The following is a 21,160-nucleotide window of genomic DNA, read 5'->3' as shown; positions in this document are numbered from 1 at the left end:
TTCCCCGCTGACGAAGGCAGTCCGGTGACAAAATCTAAGGCGATGTGAGACCACGGTCGAGAGGGAATAGGAAGCGGCCTGAGACGGCCGGCAGGAGGAGAGTTACCGGACTTAGTCTGCGCGCAGACCGAACAAGCAGCCACGAAACGACGCGTGTCATGCTCCCGGGTGGGCCACCAGAAACGCTGGCGAATGGAAGCAAGCGTACCCCGAACGCCAGGGTGGCCGGCTAACTTGGCAGAGTGAGCCCACTGAAGAACGGCCAGACGAGTAGGAACGGGAACGAAAAGAAGGTTCCTAGGACAAGCGCGCGGCGACGGAGTTTGAGTGAGTGCTTGCTTTACCTGCCTCTCAATTCCCCAGACAGTCAACCCGACAACACGCCCCTCAGGGAGAATCCCCTCGGGGTCAGTGGAGGCTACTGAAGAACTGAAGAGACGAGACAAAGCATCAGGCTTGGTGTTCTTAGAGCCCGGACGATAAGAAATCACGAACTCGAAACGAGCGAAAAACAGCGCCCAACGCGCCTGACGCGCATTAAGTCGTTTGGCAGAACGGATGTACTCAAGGTTCCTATGGTCAGTCCAAACGACAAAAGGAACGGTCGCCCCCTCCAACCACTGTCGCCATTCGCCTAGGGCTAACCGGATGGCGAGCAGTTCGCGGTTACCCACATCATAGTTACGTTCCGACGGCGACAGGCGATGAGAAAAATACGCGCATGGGTGGACCTTGTCGTCAGAGAGGGAGCGCTGAGAAAGGATGGCTCCCACTCCCACCTCTGACGCGTCAACCTCGACAACGAACTGTCTAGAGACGTCAGGTGTAACAAGGATAGGAGCGGATGTAAAACGATTCTTGAGGAGATCAAAAGCTCCCTGGGCGGAAACGGACCACTTAAAGCACGTCTTGACAGAAGTAAGGGCTGTGAGAGGAGCTGCCACCTGACCGAAATTACGGATGAAACGACGATAGAAGTTCGCGAAGCCGAGAAAGCGCTGCAGCTCGACGCGTGACTTAGGGACGGGCCAATCAATGACAGCTTGGACCTTAGCGGGATCCATCTTAATGCCTTCAGCGGAAATAACAGAACCGAGAAATGTGACGGAGGAGGCATGAAAAGTGCACTTCTCAGCCTTCACAAAAAGACAATTCTCTAAAAGGCGCTGGAGGACACGTCGAACGTGCTGAACATGAATCTGGAGTGACGGTGAAAAAATCAGGATATCGTCAAGGTAAACGAAAACAAAGATGTTCAGCATGTCTCTCAGGACATCATTGACTAATGCCTGAAAGACAGCTGGAGCGTTAGCGAGGCCGAAAGGAAGAACCCGGTATTCAAAGTGCCCTAACGGAGTGTTAAACGCCGTCTTCCACTCGTCCCCCTCCCTGATGCGCACGAGATGGTAAGCGTTACGAAGGTCCAACTTAGTGAAAAACCTGGCTCCCTGCAGGATCTCGAAGGCTGAAGACATAAGAGGAAGCGGATAACGATTCTTCACTGTTATGTCATTCAGCCCTCGATAATCTATGCAGGGGCGCAGAGACCCGTCCTTCTTCTTGACAAAAAAAAACCCCGCTCCGGCGGGAGAGGAGGAGGGGACTATGGTACCGGCGTCAAGAGCTACAGACAAATAATCTTCGAGAGCCTTACGTTCGGGAGCCGACAGAGAGTATAGTCTACCCCGGGGGGGGGTGGTTCCCGGAAGGAGATCAATACTACAATCATACGACCGGTGTGGAGGAAGAGAGGTGGCCCTGGACCGACTGAACACCGTGCGCAGATCGTGATATTCCTCCGGCACCCCTGTCAAATCACCAGGCTCCTCCTGTGAAGAAGAGACAGAGGAAACAGGAGGGATAGCAGACATTAAACATTTCACATGACAAGAGACGTTCCAGGAGAGGATAGAATTACTAGACCAATTAATGGAAGGATTATGACAAACTAGCCAGGGATGGCCCAAAACAACAGGTGTAAAAGGTGAACGAAAAATTAAAAAAGAAATGGTTTCACTATGATTACCAGAAACAGTGAGGGTTAAAGGTAGCGTCTCACGCTGAATCCTGGGGAGAGGACTACCATCCAGGGCGAACAAGGCCGTGGGCTCCTTTAACTGTCTGAGAGGAATGTCATGTTCCCGAGCCCAGGTCTCGTCCATAAAACAGCCCTCCGCCCCAGAGTCTATTAAGGCACTGCAGGAAGCTGACGAACCGGTCCAGCGTAGATGGACCGACAAGGTAGTGCAGGATCTTGAAGGAGAGACAGGAGTAGTAGCGCTCACCAGTAGCCCTCCGCTTACTGACGAGCTCTGGCCTTTTACTGGACATGAAGTGACAAAATGACCAGCGGAACCGCAATAGAGACAGAGGCGGTTGGTGATTCTCCGTTCCCTCTCCTCAGTCGAGATGCGGATACCTCCCAGCTGCATGGGCTCAGCACCCGAGCCGGCAGAGGAAGATGGTAGTGATGCGGAGAGGGAGGCGACGGAGAGCGCGAGCTCCTTTCCACGAGCTCGGTGACGAAGATCAACCCGTCGCTCAATGCGAATAGCGAGTTCAATCAAGGAATCCACGCTGGAAGGAACCTCCCGGGAGAGAATCTCATCCTTTACCTCTGCGCGGAAACCCTCCAGAAGACGAGCGAGCAAGGCCGGCTCGTTCCAGCCACTGGAGACAGCAAGAGTGCGAAACTCAATAGAGTAGTCTGTTATGGATCGATTGCCTTGACATAGGGAAGACAGGGCCCTGGAAGCCTCCTCCCCAAAAACAGATCGATCAAAAACCCGTATCATCTCCTCCTTAAAGTCTTGATACTGGTTAGTACACTCAGCCCTTGCCTCCCAGATTGCCGTGCCCCACTCACGAGCCCGTCCAATAAGGAGAGATATGACGTAGGCGACACGAGCAGTGCTCCTGGAGTAAGTGTTGGGCTGGAGAGAAAACACAATATCACACTGGGTGAGGAACGAGCGGCATTCAGTGGGCTCCCCAGAGTAACACGGCGGGTTATTGATTCTGGGCTCCGGAGATTCGAAAGCCCTGGAAGTGGCCGGTGGATCGAGGCGGAGATGGTGAACCTGTTCTGTGAGGTTGGAGACTTGGGTGGCCAGGGTCTCAACGGCATGTCGAGCAGCAGACAATTCCTGCTTGTGTCTGCCTAGCATCGCTCCCTGGATCTCGACGGCTGAGTGGAGAGGATCCGAAGTCGCTGGGTCCATTCTTGGTCGGATTCTTCTGTTACGGTGCGTGAATGAGGACCCAAAAGCGAATTAACTTAAACAGAGCTTCTTTAATTACCAAACATAGGTAGGCTCAGATGGACCGGCAGATTCCGACAGGACAGGACAAGGTTACAGCAAACATGACGACAGTCTGGTTCAGGCATGAATGACACAAACAAACAAGAATCCGACAAGGACAGGAGCAGAAACAGAGAGAGATATAGGGACCTAATCAGAGGGAAAAAAGGGAACAGGTGGGGAACGGGGTGAATGGGTAGTTAGAGGAGACAAGGGACAGCTGGGGGAAAGCGGGGGAGAAAAGGTAACCTAACACGACCAGCAGAGGGAGACAGGGTGAAGGGAAAGGACAGAGACAAGACAACATGACAAATTAAGCACTGGGTAGCTGCAGGAACAAGGTTGGAAAGCCCATTGCATACAGAGTTTGGGCGGAATATCACCTGTCTTGCCAGCGAGAGCATGCACCTCAAACAGTGGTTGATGCGTGGAGTAAAATAAGTGATATTATATTTATTTCTCCGAAGTAGCCTACAAAACGGACCGGTTGGAAAGCGTCGGCTATTCGGGTGCATACTGATGGCGTATTTTCCCTCCTGCCCCTGTTCCTATCCATTTGATAATTAAGCAATAATACATGAGAGGCCATGTGTTATGAATTTTTTTACCATGGCTGTAATGTGGTCATAGCCACGAGGCGAAGCCCACCACAGCCATGATAAAAATGTCATAACACATGGCCTTGAGTGTGTTATTGCTTTTATACAAACTATCAATTTTTAAACAATACTGTACATGATGCTACATTCACTAACACGGGTTACAATCATCCATTTTAAATCCAAACTAATTTGACATATTAGTAAAGATGAGATTAAATTGAGAATGGGTGAAAATATGGGTGAAATAGGGGTGAAAATATGATCACTTTATGAGAGAACAGCTGTGAAGCCTGAAGCAAGGAACAGAGTGCAAGTTATTTTGCTACTTTCTCGAATCGTCAATAGCCTATAGTTTAACCATGTAGTCCATATATGTTTAGACTTCTAAGACATTCTAAGGTTTGTATCATTAACAACTTGTTACATCTGATCCTGCCACGCCCTCTACTGCTCATCCTGTCTCTCCTTGACCTGCAGCATTCCTGGAACTCAAGCGTAGCTTCCTTACTCAGCCCGACCCAGAACTCCAGTTCATTGTGGAGGTGGACGCCTCTGACACCGGGATAGGTGCTGTTCTGTCTCAACGTTCCCCCTCTGATCAAAAGGTCCACCCATGTGCATTCTTTTCCCTTAAGCTCTCACCTGCAGAGAGGAATTTTGACATAGAAAACTGGGAACTTATTTGGGATAGGGGGCAGCATTTTCACTTTTGGATGAATAGCGTGCCCAGAGTGAACTGCCTCCTACTCAGTCCCGGATGCTAATACATGCATATTATTATTAGTATTGGATAGAAAACACTCTGACGTTTCTAAAACTGTTTGAATGATGTCTGTGAGTATAACAGAACTCATATGGCAGGCAAAAACCTGAGAAAAAATCCAAACAGGAAGTGGGAAATCTGAGGTTTGTAGTTTTTGAACTCAGCCCCTATCAAATTCACAGTGGTATATGGGTTATTTTGCACTTCCTAAGGCTTCCACTACATGTCAACCGTCTTTAGAATGTTGTTTCAGGCTGCTCCTGTGAAGGGGGGCCGGATGAGAGCTGTTTGACTAAGGGGTCTTCCAGCAGCCTCGTTCTCAGTCACACGCTTTCACATAAGAGGTGTCTCGTTCCTTTGCTTTTTTACAGACAATGGAATTCTCCGGTTGGAACATTATTGAACATTTATGATGAAAACATCCTACAGATTGATTCTATACTTAGTTTGACAAGTTTCTTCGACCTGTAATATAACTTTTTGAACTTCCGTCCGACTGGACCAGAACGCGCTTTTGGATTTGTTTACCAAACGCCCTAATAAAATAAGCTATTTGGACATAAATGGGCATAAATGATGGACAGTATCGAACAAAACAAGCATTTATTGTGGAACTGAGATTCCTGGGAGTGCATTCTGATGAAGATCATCAAAGGTAAGTGAATATTTATAATGCTATTTATGACTAATGTTGACTACCCAACATGGCGGATATTTCTCTGGCTGGTTTGGGCTCTGAGCGCCGTTCTCAGATTATGCTTTATCCGTGAAGTGTTTTTGAAATCTGACATAGCGGTTGCATTAAGGAGAAGTGTATCTAAAGTTCCATGCATAACACTTGAATTTTCATCAACATTTATAATGAGTATTTCTGTGAATTCATGTGGCTCTCTGCAATATCACTGCATGTTTTGGAACTACTGAACATAACACTCCAATGTAAAATAAGATTTTTGGATATAAATATGAACTTGATCGAACAAAACATACATGAATCGTGTAACATGAAGTCTTATGAGTGTCATCTGATGAAGATCATCAAAGGTTAGTGATTCATTTGATCTCTATTTGTGCTTTTTGTGACTCCTCTCTTTGACTGGAAAAATGGCTGGGTTTTTCTGTGAGTTGGTGGTGACCTAACATAATTGTTTGTGGAGCTTTCCCTGTATAGCATTTTTGAAATCAGACACTGTGGCTGGATTAATGAGAATTGTATCTTTAAAATGGTGCCTAATACTTGTATGTTTGAGAAATTTGATTTATGAGATTTCTGTTGATTTGTATTTGGCGCCCTGCAATTTCATTGGCTGTTGGCGAGGGGTTCCGCTAGCAGAACAGGGTACACTGTACCCCCCTTCATCGCGTGGACTGACCATAAAAACCTGTCCTACTTCCAGACCGCCAAACGTCTGAACTCCCGGCAAGCCAGGTGGGCCTTGTTCTTCGGTAGATTCATTTTCCCACTCACTTATCGCCCCGGTTCGAAGAATAGCATACCTTATGCCCTCTCTCGCCAGTTCACCACCGACAACACGGGTACCGAGCCAGAAGCCATTGTGCCATCCACCTGCATCGTTGACGCCGTCGCCTGAGAGATCGAATCCCGTATCTGCCAGGCTCAGCAGAACCAGCCTGACCCATGTAATGGTCCTAGTAATGCTCTGTTTGTTCCAGATTGTGTTCTTCAGTGGGGCCATTCTACCCACCTCACCTGTCACCCTGGTATGAACCGGAACCTCGCCTTCCTGCGTCTGCGCTTTTGGTGGTCCAAAAGGGGTTGTGCCCAGAACAAAACCTCCACTAAACCCACTTCTGGTCTGCTTCGCCCTCTTCCCATACCCAGTCGACCATGGTCACACATAGCTCTGGACTTCGTCACTGGCCTTCCCCCATCTAATGATAACTCCATCATCCTCAGCATTATTGACAACGTTTTCCAAAATGGCTCACTTCATTCCCCTCTCCAAGTTCCCGTCCTCCAGGGAAACTGCGGACCTGTTAGTATCCCATTTGTTTCGCCTGCATGGCATTCCCACTGACATCATTTCCGAAAGAGGACCCTAGTTTACCTGTCAGGTATGGAGATCCTTCTGTTCAGCTCTTGGTGCCAATGTCAGTCTTTCTTCTGGATATCATCCCCGGACCAAAAGCCTCGTCAGGCATGTCACCCTTCGAGTGTGCTCTGGGTTATCAACCCCCCTTGTTCCCCGCCCAAGAGGTTGAGGTTGCAGTTCCCTCAGTCCAGGACCATCTGCGCCATTGTCAACATACCTGGAGGAAGGCCTGGGCTGCCCTTCTTGCCTCCAACAGGACCCAGTCCAAAGCCAACCATTGCCGGGCCTCAGCTACAGTCTACACCACAGGTCAAGGTATGGCTGCCGCCACTCCCCCAGTACTCTGTATAAAATAAATAATTCAAATACTGAGCTATATTGACTGCTCCAAAAAAATGAGAAATTGTATTATTTTATGCTAAAACAAGTTCTCAGAGAAAGAGAATTTGTTTAACAAGTAATAATTCAAAATGTTCTCAAACAATTATTGACACCCCTGTTCTCCATACCTTTCAATACCTCAACTTGAGAGGATAATGCCACTGGGCCTTAAAAAAAAAGTTGTATGAGTTGGAGAACACTTTGGGAGGAATCTTAGACCATTGCTCCATACATAATCCTTCCAGATCCTTGATATTATTACACAGTACCCAAACCGGTCGTGCGTGCGCAATGGTGCGCCATCGTGCGCAAATTGATTTTGTCCCCCACACCAGAAACGATCACGACACGCAGGTTGAAATATCATAACAAACTCTGAACCAGAGTTATATGAATTTGGGGACAGGTCAAAAAATATTAAACATTTATGGCAGTAGCTAGCTTGCAGTTGCTAGCTAATTTGTCCTATTTAGCTAGCTTGATGTTGCTAGATAATTAGTCCTGGGATATAAATGTTGAGTTGTTATTTTACCTGAAATGCACAAGGTCCTCTACTCCGACAATTAATCCACACATAAAACAGTTAACCAAATTGTTTCTAGTTTACTCTCCTCCTTCCAGGCTTTTTCTTCTTTGAACTGTATATGGCGATTGGCATCTAACAGTATTACCATGACTACGACCGGCCTCAGTTCATCTTTCAGTCACCCACGTGGGTATAACCAATGAGGACTTGGCACGTGGGTATCTGCTTCTATAAACCAATGAGGAGATGGGAGAGGCAGCGCATTCTGCACCACAAATAGAAGCAACTTCTATTTTAGCATCTGGCAGCACAGACACTCGTTGGTGCGTGCGAGCAGTGTGGGTGCAATGATTGAATAACATGCACGCGACGCAAATGGTGTGGTCAACATGATAGTCTGTGCTTATGGACTGCCCTCTTCAATTCAAACCAGAGGTTTTTAATGGGTATCAAGTCCGGAGACTGAGATGGCCATTGCAAAATGTTGATTTTGTGGCCAATTATCAATTTCTTTGTGGATTTTGATATGTGCTTTGGGTTATTGTTTTGCTGGAAGATCCACTTGCGGCCAAGTTTCAGCCATGATGCCCATGGACCCAACGACCAGTGGTTTTGCTGGAAGATCCACTTGCGGCAAAGTTTCAGCCATGATGCCCATGGACCCAACGACCAGTGGTTTTGCTGGAAGATCCACTTGCGGCCAAGTTTCAGCCATGATGCCCATGGACCCAACGACCAGTGGTTTTGCTGGAAGATCCACTTGCGGCCAAGTTTCAGCCATGATGCCCATGGACCCAACGACCAGTGGAAGCAAAATATCCACATAACATCAAAGATCCACCACCAAATTTGACAGTAGGTGTGGGGGTATTTCTGCTCATGCATTCTCATTTTGACGCCAAACCCACCAATGGTGTACGTGGCCAAAGAGCTCTATTTTTATGTCATCCAACAAATGTAAACACCTGGAGTTTGGTAAATTACATTGGTACTTGGATTGGACCCGGTGCTTTGGTCAGATTGCAAGAAAATAGAGCTCTTTGGCCACACACGCCAGTGGTAGGTTTGGCGTCGGAATGGGAATGTGTTCTCCAACACAAAACATTTGAGAAAAATGCTCAGGGCCGTTGAAAGGTATTGAAAACAGGGGTGTCAATCGTTTTGACCCCTTCCCTTTTGAGAAAAAATGTATTACTTGTTCAACAAAATCTCTTTCTCTGAGCAATTGTTTTAGCTTAAAATAATATAATTTCCCAATTTCTCGGAGCAAATGTATTAGTATAACATATTAACCCCACCTTTTTGGCAGACAATACAGCTCAGTATTTGAAATATTTATTTCAAACAGTAATTTTTGCTCATCATTATAAAAGGTGTCAATCATTTCAGAGCCCACTGTATGTATTTTTTCTTATTTTACAAATAAAATCAATAAAAAAATCAACTACCTTGTATCAAGGGTACACAATTCAACCTGTCTGAGTTGGAGGACCTTGGGGCTATTATTTTCTCATTACCCCATTTCACCGTTTAAATGGCCTTTTAGGTGTCCTTGCTTATTCACAGCTACAGTAGCAAGACTCATTGACAGGGTTTTTCCTGTGGATTACAGAAGGTGACAGCTCTTATTTCTGTACACTGAAAACTCAGCATTTTCACAGATAGAGAAGATGACATGGCTCATATAATGGTATCCCTAGAAGTACTGAAATAAGGGACCATGTTTCTATGGGTAATTCCATCAATGAGGTGTGTGTGTAGAAAAGCTATTGCCCTCCAATTCTTACCCCCTGAACCTAAAACACCCCCATTTCTTATTGTTTTGTTCCCCAATCAGTGCAGTATATAGGAGCTGCCTCTCCATATCAGGCTCAGCTAGCAGATCATATGATGATGCAGTGCTTCCCTGAGGGCTGCGGGTAGTGGGGCAGCAGGTTTTCTGTAGTGAAACTATCTATTGACCCATACTGTATCCACATGACCTGACATTCCCCCTGGTTGTCCGCCGCTGGTGGTGATTTCACAGATGGGTGAACACAGTCTCCCTGCATAGCTGACTGGACGCCTGGCCACCCGCCCCACTGGTCCGGAGAAAAAAACACAGCTCAGGCCAACTGTGGAGCACTGTGAAGCAAGGGGGAAACACCACAGCCATGGAGGGAAAAGGGCTGAGAGGGAGAGGGGATGACAGAATGAAAAACGAGGCCCTTCACAGCCAGCTCAGGCATTGCTGATCCGTTCAGTCCCTTCTCCCCTCTTTCTTCTGTCTCTATCTCATCTCTTTCTCTTCCTTTACTGCCCCTCACACAGCCACCGCAATACAAGGCGATTTAAGAAGTATCCTTACTTCATCCTATACTGGTGTAGGATTTAGAGTGACTATACACTGAGTGTACAAAACATTAATGCTCTTTCCATGACAGACTGATCAGGTGAATCCAGCTGAAAGCTATGGTCGCTTATTGATGTTACTTGTTAAATCCAATTCAATCAGCGTAGATGAAGGGAAGGAGACAGGTTAAAGAAGGATTTTTAAGGCTTGAGACAATTGAGACATGGATTGTGTATGTGTACCATTCAAAGGGTTAATCGGCAAGACAAAATATTTAAGTGTCTTTGAACGGGGTATAGTAGTAGGTGCCAGGCGCACCGGTGTGTGTCAAGAACTGCAACGCTGCCGTGTTTTTCATGCTCAACAGTTTCACGTGTGTACAATGAATGGTCCACCACCAAATTGACATCCAGCTAACTTCACACAACTGTGGGAAGCACTGGCCGTGCTGCTGCTCCAGTTTCAACTGTTCTGCCTGCGGCTATGGAACCCTGACCTGTTCACCGGACGTGCTGCCTGTCCCAGACCTGCTGTTTTCAACACTCTAGAGACAGCAGGAGCGGTAGAGATACTCTCAATGATCGGCTATGAAAAGCCAACTGACATTTACTCCTGAGGTGCTGACTTGTTGCACCCTCGACAACTACTGTGATTATTATTATTTGACCATGCTGGTCATTTATGAACATTTGAACATCTTGGCCATGTTCTGTTATAATCTCCACCCAGCACAGCCAGAAGAGGACTGGCCACCCCTCATAGCCTGGTTCCTCTCTAGGTTTCTTCCTAGGTTTTGGCCTTTCTAGGGAGTTTTTCCTAGCCACCGTGCTTCCACACCTGCATTGCTTGCTGTTTGGGGTTTTAGGCTGGGTTTCTGTACAGCACTTTGAGATATCAGCTGATGTACGAAGGGCTATATAAATACATTTGATTTGATTTGATTTTGAGTCAACATGGGCCAGCATCCCTGTGGAACGCTTTTGACACCATGCCCTGACAAATTGAGGCTGTTCTGAGGGCCAAGGGGGGTGTAACTCAATATTAGGAAGGTGCTCCTAATGTTCTTTACACTCAGTCTATATGTCCTTTTTACAAACGACCAACATCTGATTTACAGTGGATCCAAAAAGAGCTTGGGTAATTTTGTCAAACAATCATTACCCTTTCACTGAGTACCAGGCATCATCTTATAGGATTGTCTTTGAATATTTTAGTATAGAGTAAACTCACTTTGCACTGTAGTATGAAATGCTTTCCCTGATGCATTCTCCTTGAGCTGAGCATATCAAGTGTGTGAAAAAAATATTTATTGGTAGTTATCTGCTCTGCTGAGGATTTAAAGCTTACAAAGGTACAGTACTCTTAAAGTAACACTTTCTCTCTCTCCTTCATGGACTTTTTTTTGTTGCCAGAGAGTACATCTAGAGTACAGTAGGTAATCATATTCAGTTCTCAGTAAAGCCAACTATGTACCTTCAGTTCTTTTTCACTTCCATAAAGTACTGTATGACTCATACACAATTGTGTATAATGTAGTACAAGTATGTTCTTTTTAATTTATAAACAGTTAATGTAGAACGGCAGATACAGTGCATTCGAAAAGTATTCAGACCCCTTCCCCTTTTCCACATTTTGTTATGTCCAAGCCTTATTCTAAAATGGATTAAACACAACATTTCCCTCATCAATCTACACACAATACCTCATAATGACAAGACGAAAACAGGTTTTTAGAATTTTTGCCAATGTATTGAAAAATATATTTATAAATACCTTCTTTACATAATTATTCAGACTTGAAATTGAGCTCAGGTGCATCCTGTTTCCATTGATCATTATTTGTATTTATTATGGATCCCCATTAGCTGCTGGCAAGGCAGCAGCTACTCTTCCTGGGGTCCAGCAAAATGAACCTTTCTGGTGCAGGCGTTCCGCTAGCAACCCACCTCGACAACATCCGGTGAAAATGCTGGACTGAGGGGCAGCTCGGGACAGAGGGGCAGCTCGGGACAGAGGGGCAGCTCCGTACTGGCTGACGACTCTGGCAGATCCTGGCTGACTGGCTGCTCTGGCAGATCCTGGCTGAATGGCGGTTCTGGCAGAACCTGGCTGACTGGCTGCTCTGGCAGATCCTGGCTGAATGGCGGTTCTGGCAGATCCTGGCTGACTGGCGGCTCTGGCTGCTCCATGCTGACTGGCGGCTCTGGCTGCTCCATGCTGACTGGCGGCTCTGGCTGCTCCATGCTGACTGGCGGCTCTGGCTGCTCCATGCTGACTGGCGGCTCTGGCTGCTCCATGCTGACTGGCGGCTCTGGCTGCTCCATGCAGACTGGCAGCTCTGGCTGCTCCATGCAGACTGGCAGCTCTGGCTGCTCCATGCAGACTGGCGGCTCTGGCTTCTCCACGCAGACTGGCAGCTCTGGCTGCTCCATGCAGACTGGCAGCTCTGGCAGCTCCTTGCAGACTGGCAGCTCCTTGCAGACTGGCAGCTCTGGCAGCTCCTTGCAGACTGGCAGCTCTGGCAGCTCCTTGCAGACTGGCAGCTCCTTGCAGACTGGCAGCTCCTTGCAGACTGGCAGCTCTGGCAGCGCTGGACAGGCGGGAGACTCCGGCAGCGCTGTAGAGGAGGAAGGCTCTGGCAGCGCTGGACAGGCGGGAGACTCCGGCAGCGCTGGAGAGGAGGAAGGCTCCGGCAGCGCTGGACAGGCGAGGCGCACTGTAGGCCTGATGCGTGGTGCTGGCACTGGTGGTACTTGGCCGAAGACACGCACAGGAAGCCTGGTGCGGGGAGCTGCCACCGGAGGGCTGGTGTGTGGAGGTGGTACTGGATAGACCGGACTGTGCAGGCGCACTGAAGCTCTTGAGCACCGAGCCTGCCCAACCTTACCCGGTTGAATGCTCCCGGTCGCCCTGCCAGTGCGGCGAGGTGGAATAGCCCGCACTGGGCTATACAGGCGAACCGGGGACACCGTGCGCAAGGCTGGTGCCATGTAAGCCGCCCAAGGAGACGCACTGGGGACCAGATGCGTAGAGTCGGCTTCATGGCACTTGGCTCGATGCTCACTCTAGCACGGCCGATACGCGGAGCTGGTATGTACCGCACCAGGCTATGCACCCGCACTGGGGACACCGTGTGCTCCACCGCATAACACGGTGCCTGCCCAGTCTCTCTCGCCCCCCGGTAAGCATAGGAAGTTGGCGCAGGTCTCCTACCTGGCTTCGCCACACTTCCTGGGGCTGATTCTCGGGCTTCCATCCACACCGCCGTGCTGCCTCCTCATACCAGCGCCTCTCCGCCTTCGCCGCCTCCAGCTCTTCTTTGGGGCGGCGATATTCTCCTGGCTGTGCCCAGGGTCCTTTTCCGTCCAATTCGTCCTCCCATGTCCATTCCTCCTCGCGCTGCTCCTGCTGCCGCTTCTCCTGCTGCACCTTGGGGAGGCGACACTCCCCTGGTTTTGCCCAGGGTCCTCTCCCGTCGAGGATTTCTTCCCAAGTCCAGAAGTCTTTATTTCGCTGCTCCTGCTGCTGCCCGTTACCACGCCGCTTGGTCCTGTTGTGGTGGGTGATTCTGTAACGGTTTTCTTGTGTTGAAGGAGAGGCGGACCAAAATGCAGCGTGGTGATTATTCATGGTTCTTTAATGAAGAAACTATACATGAATAGACTAACAAAACAAGAAATGTGAAAAACCAAAACAGCCCTATCTGGTGCAAACACAGAGACAGGAACAATCACCCACAAACACACAGTGAAACCCAGGCTACCTAAGTATGATTCTCAATCAGAGACAACTAATGACACCTGCCTCTGATTGAGAACCATACTAGGCCGAAACATAGAAATACTCAAATCATAGAAAAACAAACATAGACTGCCCACCCCAACTCATGCCCTGACCATACTAAATAATGACAAAACAAAGGAAATAAAGGTCAGAACGTGACAGTGAGTTGGGTGTGTTGTCTATGTTCCGTTTTCTATGTTGTGTTTTTGCGTTTGGCCTGGTATGGTTCTCAATCAGAGGCAGGTGTCAAATCAAATCAAATCAAATCAAATTTTATTTGTCACATACACATGGTTAGCAGATGTTAGTGCGAGTGTAGCGAAATGCTTGTGCTTCTAGTTCCGACAATGCAGTAATAACAAGTAATCTAACTAACAATTCCAAAACTACTGTCTTGTACACAGTGTAAGGGGATAAAGAATATGTACATAAGGATATATGAATGAGTGATGGTACAGAGCAGCATAGGCAAGATACAGTAGATGGTATCGAGTACAGTATGTACAAATGAGATGAGTATGTAAACAAAGTGGCATAGTATAGTATAAAGTGGCTAGTGATACATGTATTACATAAGGATACCGTCGATGATATAGAGTACAGTATATACGTATGCATATGAGATGAATAATGTAGGGTAAGTAACATTTATATAAGGTAGCATTGTTTAAAGTGGCTAGTGATATATTTACGTCATTTCCCATCAATTCCCATTATTAAAGTGGCTGGAGTTGAGTCAGTGTCAGTGTTAGTGGTGGCTGTTTAACAGTCTGATGGCCTTGAGATAGAAGCTGTTTTTCAGTCTCTCGGTCCCAGCTTTGATGCACCTGTACTGACCTCGCCTTCTGGATGATAGCGGGGTGAACAGGCAGTGGCTCGGGTGGTTGATGTCCTTGATGATCTTTATGGCCTTCCTGTGACATCGGGTGGTGTAGGTGTCCTGGAGGGCAGGTAGTTTGCCCCCGGTGATGCGTTGTGCAGACCTCACTACCCTCTGGAGAGCCTTACGGTTGAGGGCGGTGCAGTTGCCATACCAGGCGGTGATACAGCCCGCCAGGATGCTCTCGATTGTGCATCTGTAGAAGTTTGTGAGTGCTTTTGGTGACAAGCCGAATTTCTTCAGCCTCCTGAGGTTGAAGAGGCGCTGCTGCGCCTTCTTCACGATGCTGTCTGTGTGAGTGGACCAATTCAGTTTGTCTGTGATGTGTATGCCGAGGAACTTAAAACTTGCTACCCTCTCCACTACTGTTCCATCGATGTGGATAGGGGGGTGTTCCCTCTGCTGTTTCCTGAAGTCCACAATCATCTCCTTAGTTTTGTTGACGTTGAGTGTGAGGTTATTTTCCTGACACCACACCACAGGTGTCGTTAGTTGTCTCTGATTTAGAATCATACTTAGGTAGCCTCTTCCCACTTGTGTTTCGTGGGTGTTTATTTTCTCTCTTGATGTATGTCACCAGACAGGATTGCTTCGGTTCGTATCATTCTCGTTGTTATTTTTGTTTTAGTGTTCTGAGTTGAATAAATATCGTCATGAACACGTACAACGCTGCGCTTTGGTCCGATCCTTGTGACTCCTCGTCAGAAGAAGAGGACGAGCGTTACAGAAATAGTCATCATAAACAGAAAAAATACAAGTGTTATACATCGGCTTAAAGATTTACTTCTTGTTTATCCAGCCACTTTTCAGATTTCAAAAAGGCTTTATGGCGAAAGCATACTATGCGATTATCTGAGGACAGCGCTTACAAAAGCATACAAACATTTTACAACCAAGTAAAGGAATTACAAAAGTCAGAAATAGAGATAAAATGAATCACTTACCTTTGAAGATCTTCATCTGGTTGCAGTCACAAGAGTTCTAGCTACACAATAAATGTACATTTTGTTCGATAAAGTCCCTCTTTATGTCCCAAAAACTCTGTTTTGTTGGCGCATTTTGTTCAGTAATCCACTGGCTCAAAGGCGGTCAAAACATGCAGACGAATACATCCTAATAGTACCGGTAAAGTTCGTTGTAACATGTCAAACGATGTTTATAATTAATCCTCAGGTTGTCAATTGTCTAAATAATCGATAATATTTCAACCAGACAATAGCGTATTCAATAGAAAGGAAAAACAAGGAAGGGCGCTCACTCTGTCATGCAAGCAAACCAGCACTGCATGATTCTACAGTCCACTGACAGAAAGGTATCATTCTTCTTCATTTTTTAGAAAACAAGTCTGAAACAATGGCTAAAGACTGTTGACATCTGATGGAAGCCATAGGAACTGCAATCTTGGTCCTAACCCATTAGATACTCTATAGGCATTCAATTGAAAATACCCACATCAGAAAAATCCCACTTCCTGGATGGATTTTCCTCAGGTTTTAGCCGGAGCCAGTTCTGTTATACTCAAAGACATTATTGTAACAGGTTTGGAAACTTTAGAGTGTTTTCTATCCAAATCATCCAATTATATGCATATCCTAGCCTCTGGGCATTTTCCTTATGGACATTTCCCAACCTGGAATTAAAATAGATTTTTGGGGGGGTTTGTATCATTTGATTTACACAACATGCCTACCACTTTAAAGATGCAAAATATTTTTTATTGTGAAACTAACAAGAAATAAGATTTTTAAAAATGAAACCGTGAGCTTGCATAACTATTCAGCTCGCCAAAGTCAATATTTTGTAGAGCCACCTTTGCAGCAATTACAGCTGCAAGTCTCTTGGGGTATGTCTCTATAAGCTTGGCACATCTAGCCACTGGGATTTTTGCCCATTCTTCAAGACAAAACTGCTTCAGCTCCTTCAAATTGGATGGGTTCTGCTGGTGTACAGCAATCTTTAAGTCATACCACAGATTCTCCATTGGATTGAGGTCTGGGCTTTGAGTAGGCCATTCCAAGACATTTAAATGTTTCCCCTTAAACCACTCGAGTGTTGCTTTAGCAGTATGCAGTTGTCCTGCTGGAAGGTGAGCCTCCGTCCCAGTCTCAAATCTCTGGAAGATTGAAACAGGTTTCCCTCAAGAATTTCCCTGTATTTAGCACCATCCATCATTCCTTCAATTCTGACCAGTTTCCCAGTCCCTGCAGATGAAAAACATCCCCACAGTATGATGCTGCCACCACCATGCTTCACTGTGGGGATAGTGTTCTCTGGGTGATGGGAAGTGTTGGGTTTGCTACCAGACATAGAGTTTCCTTGACAATTTTAGTCTCATCTGACCTCTATGTTTGGGGAGTCTCCCACATGCCTTTTGGCAAACACCAAAAGTGTTTGCTTATTTTTTTCTTTAAGCAATGTTTTTTTCTGGCCACTTTTCCATAAAACCCAGCTCTGTGGAGTGTACAGCTCAAAGTGGTCCTATGGACAGATACTCCAATCTCCGCTGTGGAGCTTTGCAGCTCCTTTGGGGTTATCTTTGGTCTCTTTATTGCCTCTCTGATTAATGCCGTTCTTGCCTGGTCCGTGAGTTTTGGTCTTATCTTAATCTTATTTAGGGGCTTCATAGCAAAGGGGATGAATACATATGCAAGCACCACTTTTCCGTATTTATTTTTTATAATTTTTTGGAACAAGTTCTTTTTTTCATTTCACTTCACCAATTTGGGCTATTTTGTGTATGTCCATTATATGAAATCCAAATAAAAATCTATTTAAATTACAGGTTGTAATGCAACAAAATAGGAAAAATGCCAAGGGGGATGAATACTTTTGCAAGGCACTGTACTTCATGTGGAATAGAGATCCATGTAGTCATGGCTCTATGTAATACTGTGTGCTTCCCATAGTCTGTTCTGGACTTGCGGACTGTAAAGAGACCTCTTGTGGCATATATTGTGGGGTATGCATGGGTGTCCAAGCTGTGTGCCAGTAGTTCAAACAGACAACATGTCTCACACCTCTCATAAATACAAGTAGTGAAGTCAATCTCACCTCCACTTTCAGCCAGTAGAGATTGACATGCATAATTATTAATTATAGTGTTCTGTGTACATCCAAGGGCCAGCCATGCTGCCCTGTTCTGAGCCAATTGCAATTTTATTAAATCCTTTTTTGAGGCACCTGACCACACGACTGAACAGTAGTCAAGGTGCGACAAAACTAGGGCTTGTAGGACCTGCCTTGTTGATAGTGTTGTTAAGAAGGCAGGGTAGCGCTTTATTATGGACAGATTTCTCCCCATCTTATCTACTGTTGTATTAATATGCTTTGACCATGACAGTTTACAATCCAGGGTTACTACAAGCAGTTTAGTCATCTCAACTTGCTAAATTTCCACATGATTTATTACAAGATTTAACATAGGTTTAGAGTTTAGTGAATGATTTGTCCCAAATACAATGATTTTAGTTTTAGAAATATTTAGGGTTAACTTATTCCTTGCCACCCACTCTTTGTCAAGTGCTGCAGTCATTTCAGTTACTGTGGTAGCTGATGTGTATAGTGTTGAGTCAGTGTCAGTGGCATGTTGAGTCAGTGTCAGTGGCATGTCGTTCGTAAAGATTGAAAAAAGCAAGGGGCCTAAACAGCTACCCTGGGGAATTCCTGATTCAACCTGGATTATGTTTGAGAGGTTTCCATTAACGTACACCCTCTGTGTTCTCTTAGACAAGTAATGCTTATCCACATTATAGCAGGGGGTGTAAAACCATAACACATACATTTTTCCAGCAGCAGACTATGATCAATAGTGTCAAAAGCTGCACTGAAGTCTAACAAGACTGCCCCACAATCATTTTATCAACAATCAATCATCTCTCAGCCAATCATCAGTCATTTGTGTAAATGCTGTGCTTGTTGAGTGTCCTTCCCTATAAGCGTGCTGAACATCTGTTATCAATTTGTTTACTGTGAAATAGCATTGTATCTGGTCAAACACTTTTTTTTCCAGAAGTTTACTAAGGCTAATTGGCTAATTGTTCAGCTATTTGAGCCAGTAAAGGGGGCTTTACTATTCTTGGGTAGCGGAATGACTTCATCTTCCCTCCATTCCTGAGGGCACACACTTTCTAGTAGGCTTAAATTGAAGATGTGGCATTGAGATGTTTCTACAACTTGATTGGAGTTGGACATGATTTGGAAAGGCACACACCTGTCTATTGCATGTCAGAGCAAAAACCAAGCCATGAGGTCGAAGAAATTGTCTGTAGAGCTCCAAGACAGGATTATGTTGAGGCACAGATCTGGGGAAGTGTACCAAAACATGTCTGCAGCATTGAAGGTCCCCAAGAACACAGTGGCATCCATCATTCTTAAATGGAAGAAGTTTGGAACCACCAAGAGTCTTCCTAGAGCTGGCAACCCGGCCAAACTGAGCAATCGGAGGAGAAGGGCCTTGGTCAGGGAGGTGACCAAGAACCCGATGATCACTCTGACAGAACTCTAGAGTTCCTCTATGGAGATGGGAGAACCTTCCAGAAGGACAACCATCTCTCCAGCACTCCACCAATTAGGCCTTTATGGTAGAGTTGCCAGATGGAAGCCACTCCTCAGTAAAAGGCACATGACAGCCTGCTTGGAGTTTGCCAAAAGGCACCTAAAGGACTCTCAGACCATGACTGGGGACTGGAAGACTAGTCAGGATCGAGCGACAGATGAACAGAGCAAAGTACAGAGAGATCCTTGATGAAAACCTGCTCCAGAGCGCTCACGACTTAAGACTGGGGGCGAAAGGTCACCTTCCAACCGGACAATGACCCTAAGCACACTGCCAAGACAGTGCCAAAAAAGTAATACTTTCCGAATGCACTGTATTTCCTTTTCAAGTCAAGTAAGAGTTTAGTGTGGTCCTCAGTAAGGAAAGGCAACAGCAACCCTCACATATAAGCCTACCTGATCCCCTCCTTGTGATCGCTTTTGATCCCCTGATTGACAGCAGCAATATGTTAGGGGTTTTAGTAGACGGAGGTCAGGATCAATCTTCAGAGTGACGGGAGTTGGGTGGGGGGATGAGGAGTGCATGGGCGGAAACCATAGACCATAGGCAGCATCTCTGTCAAACTACACAATCTCAGAGATGACTACCTCTATCTTCTCTGGGATGTCACACATACACACACAGCTGCAGTGATCATGCTGGTATCGGAAGAGATGCCTGCACTTAGAGAGATGAATGGGCTGGTTAACCTCAAACGCTCTGAGAGAGAGAGAGAGAGAGTGAGAGAGAGAGAGAGAGAGAGCGAGAGAGACACTGAGACACTGAGACACCGAGACACCGAGACACTGAGATATATTAAGAGAGACAGAGGAAGAGAGAGAGAAAGAGGGGATATGCTACCTTTTAGCCCAGACCAGTGCAAATCAAAGCTCCCCAGAGCTATTTGGCGCACCAGGCTATGAGATCAAATGAAAATCGATTACATCAGTATATCACTGTGATTATCGAGTACATTTACTTCATATGTAATGGCACCAAATGGCTTATGAATATTATAAACGAGTCCACTATTTAATTTGATTGGCATGAATAACCTAAAACTGAACATTTGTCTGGAGGAAGGTGTTTTCACTGCTGCCAGCCTGCCAGGAAGATTGAGTCTCCTCCTACAGTGGACAGTATATGGAAAGTCCATGGTCAACTCTCTTTTGGGAATTTAGGAAAGGTTGCTCTGACACATCAGCAGATGATTGTTTTAAAGAGCATGCGTTTATGAGACTTAGAACCTATAGCTGTCATTGCCTGGTCCTATCATCTGGTCAGGAAATCCTTAGGACCCTAGGACCATAAGTAAGGTTTTGTTTACTTACAAATATGACAAAGTACTTACTGTATAATTACTTATTAGACCATGTTGTTTCCCCACAGGGTGTTTGACTACCAGCGTGTCCCAGCCTCCATGATGCCAGCCCCAGTGGAGCCCAGCCCTTTGAAACACTCCCATGGCCCCTCTTCCTCCTCCGGCCTGCACCGCTCCAGAGACAGACTACAGGGCAAGAGGAGTACTCAGCGCACCGGCTCTTCCAGCAACAGGGCTAAGTGTAAAGGACCCCACACACTGTAACACACACACTCACAACAGACTCTTTACAATGTTAGCTCATGCACACCTGCACTCACACACACACACTCACCACACACAGACACACTCGTAAAAAAAAACTCATTACAGGGTGAATGTCATCTGTGTATGTGCACTTAGCATTTTATCTTGAATGTGTGTGTGTGTGTGTGTGTGTGTGTATATCGGCTTCTTTGCACTGACTATGTGTGTTTGTATGTACGTGCCTATGAATCCACTTGGGAGTGTGTGTATATTGAATGCCTGAGTGTTCCTCCTAGTGTAATGCCATGTCTGCATGGGGGGAAGCAGCCCTGGGAGCCCCAGGGCACAGTCAGAAGCACCAGATGGTCTCTTCATTAAAAGCCTTTGACTGCAGGGCCCCTCTCCTTCCACTACCCAGCCTATCAACATGCTGCAA

General features: G+C 46.3%; 1 protein-coding gene across 2 annotated transcripts in view; it reads left to right on the top strand.

Annotated features, from left to right (window-relative positions):
* Positions 1 to 21,160, top strand: part of LOC110493153 (RNA-binding Raly-like protein) — a 56,924-nt gene that overhangs the window by 26,907 nt on the left and 8,857 nt on the right. For both annotated transcript variants that reach the window (XM_021567425.3, XM_021567421.3), the window contains exon 4: positions 20,547 to 20,719. In XM_021567425.3, coding sequence (XP_021423100.1) covers positions 20,547 to 20,719 — 173 coding nt within the window. The remainder of the gene's footprint in view (positions 1 to 20,546; positions 20,720 to 21,160) is intronic.

The sequence above is a fragment of the Oncorhynchus mykiss genome, chromosome 2 (assembly GCF_057628025.1).
Source record: "Oncorhynchus mykiss isolate SJ-2025 chromosome 2, ASM5762802v1, whole genome shotgun sequence".
NCBI classification, from domain to species: domain Eukaryota; kingdom Metazoa; phylum Chordata; class Actinopteri; order Salmoniformes; family Salmonidae; genus Oncorhynchus; species Oncorhynchus mykiss.
Note: the sequence above shows the minus strand (reverse complement) of the source record. Positions and strands in the feature narration are given on the sequence as shown.